General features: G+C 44.1%; 1 protein-coding gene across 1 annotated transcript in view; it reads left to right on the top strand.

Annotated features, from left to right (window-relative positions):
* dgkq (diacylglycerol kinase theta) overlaps positions 1 to 6965 on the top strand; it is a 49830-nt gene extending 42865 nt beyond the window's left edge. Inside the window, exons 14-18 of the mRNA XM_008286105.1 lie at positions 166 to 266; positions 1016 to 1162; positions 2166 to 2277; positions 2368 to 2520; positions 4486 to 6965. Coding sequence (XP_008284327.1) covers positions 166 to 266; positions 1016 to 1162; positions 2166 to 2277; positions 2368 to 2520; positions 4486 to 4587 — 615 coding nt within the window. The 3' untranslated portion in view covers positions 4588 to 6965. The remainder of the gene's footprint in view (positions 1 to 165; positions 267 to 1015; positions 1163 to 2165; positions 2278 to 2367; positions 2521 to 4485) is intronic.

Raw genomic sequence — 6965 nt, 5'->3', positions numbered from 1 at the left:
TCCGACATAGAAGAAGGTTTTACATTTAGTGTCGGATCATCCAGTCATGGCTGTACTTGATCTTTACATGTGTGTGGAAACTCTTATCCATGACTGTGTGTGCTACCTGAACATGATGGACAACAGCGTTGTGGGAATAACTCTCTCTGTCTTTCTTTCTCTCAGATCGTCCAGATGAACAACTACTTTGGTATCGGCATCGATGCAGAGCTCAGCCTGGACTTCCACCTCGCCCGAGAGGATGAACCTGACAAATTCACCAGCAGGTGATCTTCTACACCTCAGTTCATTCCAGAGACTGTACACGGTGCTGCGTTCACATCATGTGACGGGGGAGCAGTGATGATGAAGGCTTTGGCTGGTGAACTGGTGGTTGCAGCTGTCTGTCTTCTGGTTCGTGCAGAATTTCACAAGAAACGCCAACAGAGCTGCAGGGACAGACACCGATGTCTGCTGAGCTTCTTGAGATGACGACAGAATAAACAAGAAGCAGGTTGTTGGCCAGTAAAGCTGTTAGTTGAGGCTTTACAGCAGTTCAGAGAGTCATGATGTTTCAGGGTTAAAACAGAGAAACACTCCTGATGCCTCAGATCAGAGCAGCAGCAGCTCACTGGAGACGCCGTTAGCTCCTCCAGCTGCTCTGTGCTCACAGCTATACAACCAGCTGGAATACTCTGTGACAGCATCCTGTCAGTCTCATCACTGGACCTCCTCAAACACAAAAGCAGCTTTTTGCAACCGTTTTCCATCGATTTGTGCTTGTTTTTCATACTTTTGTGTCTTTTTGTCTTCTTCTCTGTTTCATTTTGCATTTCCATTGTCGTTTTGTGTTTTTGTGTCTCTTTGTGGTCGTTTGCGTCTCGTGGCAGGTTGGTAGCTCCAGTGCACACGACAGACATCAAAACCTTCAGTAAAACTTGTGACAGACGGATAGATTCCTGCAGTACCACAAATGGGTGATTTTGCACCAAAGACCACATTTCCCATCAGCCCCTCTGCTCTCTGCCCCTCAAAGGTTCCATAACAAAGGTGTGTACGTGAAGGTGGGCCTGCAGAAGATCAGCCACACCAGGAGCCTCCACAAAGAGCTGCAGCTGCAGGTGGATGCTCAGAACGTGGCTCTACCCAACATAGAGGGGCTGATCTTCCTCAACATACCCAGGTAGCACAACACACGGGCAAACGTTCACCTGCTGATTAAATGAAAGTCAGTCAGAACAACTTCTGGGTTACATCTGCACATGCACCTCTGTTAAGCTGAATTCAATGACAGAAACTGTGAATATAAAACGATCCCTTACAAGCATATAAATGCTGTTTAATTCCTCACTAAAGAAACCTTTTATGGACAGTTTTTGATTACATGTTTTAATAATATTTTCACACAGATTCTTAGGAGGATGAAGAAAACGTGTTTAAATCTTTTTAGTAATTTGTCTGCTGTGTGATCCATCATGTTCTCTGTATGCATTCAGAGCATTTTGTGACTGCTTGCTGAGAACATGCTCAACATGAGCATCACCAGGACACAGATCTGTACCTGCTTCAAATTCTGCTGAATTATTTTAATGAAATATGAAATCGATTCTGTGTGAATGCAAAACATTCATGTTCATGTTGTAATTTCTGATGTTTTAGGTTTTATTTTGTTGATATTTCCTGACATTTTATTCACATTTTTTGTAATTGTAGAACAAAAGTTTTGACCTGGGCTGCCAGGTGGCTCAGTGGTTAGCACTGTTGCCTCGTAGCAAGAAGATTTACCGGTTCACGTCCCGGTTGGGGCACCGGGATCTTTCTGTGTGGAGTTTCCATGTTCTCCCCGTGCAGAACGTTCTCTCTCTCCGGGTTCTCCAGCTTCCTCCCACAGTCCAAAAACATGCTGAGGTTAATTGGTGATTGTAAATTGTCCGTAGGTGTGAATGTGAGTGTGCTTGGTTGTCTGTCTCTAAGTGTAGCCCTGTGATAGACTGGTTACCTGTCCAGGTGAACCTGCCTTCACCCTGAGTCAGCTGGGATAGACTCCAGCCCCCCATGACCCTAGTGAGGATTAAGGTGTAGAGATGATGGATGGATGGAAGTTTTGACCTCACATTCTTCTGTGTGTGTGTGTCTACGTGTGTGTGTGTGTGAATGTGTCTATCTGTGTGTGTGTCTGTGTGTAGTTGGGGTTCTGGTGCGGACCTCTGGGGATCAGAGGGCGACGGGCGCTTTGGGAAGCCGAGCATCGACGACGGACTGCTGGAGGTGGTCGGGGTCACCGGGGTCGTCCACATGGTGAGAAGAGCTGCACTCAAAGGCTTCAGCAGGCTTCGTCCGGAGCTTTCAACTGTCTGTGTGTGTCTGTGTGTGTCTGTGTGCGTACAGGGTCAGGTGCAGAGCGGCCTGCGCTCAGGGATTCGTATTGCTCAAGGGAACTACATCAGGCTGACGGTCAGCAAACCCATACCTGTGCAGGTGGACGGAGAGCCGTGGATCCAGCCGCCAGGTCACATCATCATCTCTGCTGCTGGACCGAAGGTTCGTTTGTTTGTCCCTGCAGGGCACCTGTAGTCTCGTATTCATCTGGTTTGTTTGTCTTTGTTTTCCGACTTCATGATGTGGTTCCTCTTTCTACTTTATCTCTTGTTGAGTGTATTCTGTGTATTTCAGATGTCTGTGTGTACGAACAGGTTCAAAACTGAGAAAGTTCTGGTGTTTATAGCTCATTAGAACCATGTTCATGCAGTTAGAGTGATGAAATCACAGGTGGACTCAGTTTAGCTTCAGTGATCACAACTAGATTCAGTTTTGTTGCTTTGAGTTTCTACTTTGGAGCCTGAATTTGCAAAATATAGTTTTTCTACAGTACAGTCATGGAAAACAATGATCAGAGCACCTTGTTTTCTTCCATTTCTTGTTCATTTTAATGCCTGGCACCACTAAAGGTACATCACCTGAAGAATACAATGAACAGGACTAAACATGCAGCTGATCCCATCATACTTTATGTCCTATGTGACCTGTTTCAGCTTCACTGTGTTCCCTGTAGGGTCTATAAGAGGCCGTTTCATGTCATCAGCAGCACATGCAGAGGCCTGGAGTGGTTTCCTGCTTACATTCAGGCCGTAGCACAACTCAGAAGCTGTCAGCTCTCACATAACGCCTAAAACAGAAGAACCATGTGAAGCCACAAAGGCAGCCATCTTGGCTCTGCTGGAAACTGGCGTGAGTGAGAGACAGGTAGAGAAACACCTGAAGATCTCCAAGACAGCCGTTCATCACACCAAGAAACAACAACATGGTGCTACCACATTGCTAGCTGGTGGCAGCAGGAAACGTCTTCCTACCCACCAGATGACCGAGCACTCATCTGTTCTGTGTCAGGAATCGTGGTCAGACCTCCAGGGACCTGAACATGAGGGGCACTGTGCAGACATGGGACTTGTTGGGCAAGGAAAGTTGGAAACCGACTTGTTGAAGCTGGTCTGAAGTCACACAGAACACGGAAGAAGCCCTTCATCAACCAAAGGCAGAGGGAAGCCCGGTTACTCTCTGCTGGGATCATAAGGATTGGACTGGTGATGGTTGGGCTGAGGTTCTCTTCAGGGATGAATCCAGTGTTTAGCTGATGCCCGCTCCAGCCCACTTCCTGGTGAGGAGGAAGTCTGGAGAAGCTTACAGACCAGACTGTCCTGCCCCTGCAGCAGAACATGGGGGTGGATCAGGGACCATCTGGGCTGGTTCCAGTTTGGGTGGAACAGGGTGAATGGACCAGGTCATGTACAGGCTGCTCTGGAAAACAGTCTTCTGCCTTCAGCTGGAAAACTCTTTCCTGCCTCCAGTGACTGGATTTTCCAACCAGACGATGCCCCTTGGCACACGGCGAGGTCCGTTAAAGCCTGGATGGAGAACCAGAACACTGGAACCAGGCCTTGGCCCGCTCAGTCACCAGATCTACATCCAACTGAAAACCTGTGGAAAACCATCAAAGGCTCAATGGAAAAGCACAAGCTTGCAACAAAGCACATTAGTGTGAATGTGAGCAGCAGGAATGGGCTGCTGTGGCAGCAGAACCATGTCAGAACCTGGTGGAGAGCAGCCAAGACGCATGGCTGCAGTCATCAGAAACTATGGTTCTGCCATCAGGTACTAACTCCTGTGCATCATGTGACTAAAACAGACAGAACAGAAAACATGGAACGTCTAAAAGCTCTGCTTCTGGCAGCACAATGCCATATCTACTGATGGAAGAACTTATTACCAAGAAAAGCTGGAACATGTCTGATATCAGCTCTGAAGTTAAACTGATGAGCTAGTTTTGTTGTTATCATTATATTTGTCCAAACAAATGGACCTTGAGTGGTACTAGGCGGTAAAATGAACAAGAAACTGAAGAAAACAAGGAGGTCTAATAACTATTTGTTTTGATTGGTCATCTACTGTTCAACTGTATTTGTTGGTGTTTAGTCTGGCTCTCCTCTCTCTGCCTTCTTCTGTCTGGAGGTTCGGATGTTGAGGAAGTCCAAGCAGAAGCAGAAGAAGTCATCAGCCAACGTGAGGAACGGATGCTCGGAGAGTCCGTCTTCCAGAGACGAGGGACACTGACCAGCTCACCTGCACATCAGCGTCCTGCCTTCACCTGCTTCCTTCTGCACCGGGAGGCCATTGTGGAGGCAGCAGTGAAGTCCCTCATGTAGCTTTGTGTCGACGCTGACGAGCCGCAGGGTGACCCGAACAACGGAGGAGGTCTGACTTTAACAGCGGGACGGATTCTTGGATCAACACGAGTCGGGTTTGGGTTTCATTCCTGCTGTCCGAGCGCTCACCAGTTACACAGATCTCAGTAACAGAGGCTAATATTCCTTTTTTTTTACTTCAAACAGTAACAAGAACTAAAGCCATCCACAGCTAGAGATTGGGAAAGAATTAACGTTGAGTTTTACAGTTTCTCAGAATGAATAAGCTTTGTGCTGGAACAAAAACACCTAGAAAACTATTGAACATGGGTTGAGTTTCTGTCCAGGTGTGACTGTTCGTGTGCAGTAAGTAGCAGTAGACTCACTGGATATGTCCTCATAACTTCTGTTGTCAAGCGTAGAATGATGATGATGACCTCAGTGTTGGTCATCATGTCATCAGAAAACATGGAGAGAGCGAACAGTGAAGCTGACGGGCAGTTTGTTCAGAAGCTGCTGCCACATCATGTTTATCTGAACCACAGACCTCCGGGGAGCTGCCTTCTTCTTCTTCTTCTTTTCCTTCTTCTTGTCTTTGGTCACGCTGGCTTTATGAGTATCAGAAGACATCAGTCATGTTGCATCAAGGGCTAATGAGCGCGCAGGATCAAACAGCTAAACCTCTGATGCTCTGAAGCCACAGTAACCGCGGCGTGTAACTGGAAGCTTCACACGGATTCATGTCGAGGTTACTGAAAAATAACAGCAAAGTCTGGAGCACAGCTGGTGTTCCTACAACACTGGCTGCATTTGGTGCCTGCAGAGCTTGAAGCAGGTTTTACTTTGGTTCTGACAGTAATTTAAATCCTGTTTAATCAACAAATTCTTATCTTATAATAACAATAACAACCAAAAAATATCAGTCAATAAATTGAGAGTATGACGAGTAAGAAAAACTAGAAAATAAAGAAAAAGAATGTTATATTATTTATAAGCAATAAGCAGCTTAATGTTGTTTTAATCGGCACAAAAAGAACAATTTGCTAAAATCATGAAAAGTAACCAGTGCATAGAAGTCTTTTAACTGCTTGCCTGTTCTTATCTGAGATATATAACCTGCCCTGAAGAAGTGAGGTAAACATGAAGAAACAGCCGGTGTTGTAACTACATGTTTAAATATCTCCTGATTTTTAAGGTCAAAATCTTTTGAAACCAAATTGTGCTTCAGCTTCATGTTTTTTTTTCAGTTAATTCTCACAGCTGGTACGTGTGACGGACTTTTCCTCCTTTCTGCCTTCTCTAACAGCAGAAATCTGCTTTTGTTGTTGAATAAGTGCATTTTATAGAACTAGTTTATGAAGGCGCCTTGCAGAACAGAAATCAGCAATGGAAGCACTTACTGTAAATACAAAGTTTAAGAGGTAAAGCAAACCGCTAGCAACATGTCTCCTGGTGAAACCTAGCTCAGTGTTAGCTTTGTGAGTTTGTTGCTAAGTTTACCGAAACAAAATTTCAAAAGGTTTAAGAAAATAAAGGGTAGATTATTAATTAAAATATTGCTAGCTTGGTAAGCTAGTTGGCTAGTTTAATGGCGAGTTATACTGAGCAAGTAAAACTTTTCAGGACAATAGGGTTTGAATATTTAATTAGTACTTCATTTACTAATTACAACAAAAATCAGAGGTTTTTACTGCAGTTGTCCCAATTACAGGTAGCAACTGAAACATGAGACAACTAGCTTAGCACAAGCTTGGTGAGCTAGTTGTTAAGTTAGCATGCCAAAACAGAGTTTAAAATTGAAAATGGTAATTTTAGTTGAATAAAGTAATAGAGAGGGTATAAATCTAGAAAGTAGCCAGTAGATACTAGCTAGACAACTAGCTTCATTACTAGCTCACGCTAAACTAAACTGACAACATTACTAGTTTTACAAGCCAGTTAGCTAGTTAACAGCAAGCTAAAGTAAAATGCAACCATAACTACATTAAAAAAACAGCTTTTATTTTTATTTAGGGAACAAAACAATATGTGTTATTGTGATTATGACACTGTGATGAACACTAGCGACAAAACTAGCTATGTCACAAGCTACACCAAACTAGGAACTTGGTAAGCAAGTTAGTTAACACAAAAGCAAGCCAGATAGCTAAAACAAATTTAATTTGTAAAGTGAATTAAGTCAAAACTAAGATATAACAAAAAAAAATGATATGCAAACCAATGGTGTAAATGTACTAGTATGCGAGAACAAATTGTGTAATTATGATTACAGATAGGTCCAGAGTAGCTAGCTAGCAGCTAAAAAAA

The sequence above is a fragment of the Stegastes partitus genome, unplaced genomic scaffold (genome assembly GCF_000690725.1).
Source record: "Stegastes partitus isolate 25-593 unplaced genomic scaffold, Stegastes_partitus-1.0.2 Scaffold432, whole genome shotgun sequence".
Lineage (NCBI taxonomy): Eukaryota > Metazoa > Chordata > Actinopteri > Pomacentridae > Stegastes > Stegastes partitus.
The sequence above is the reverse complement of the archived record's forward strand: the minus strand, read 5'-3'. Positions and strand labels throughout refer to the sequence as shown.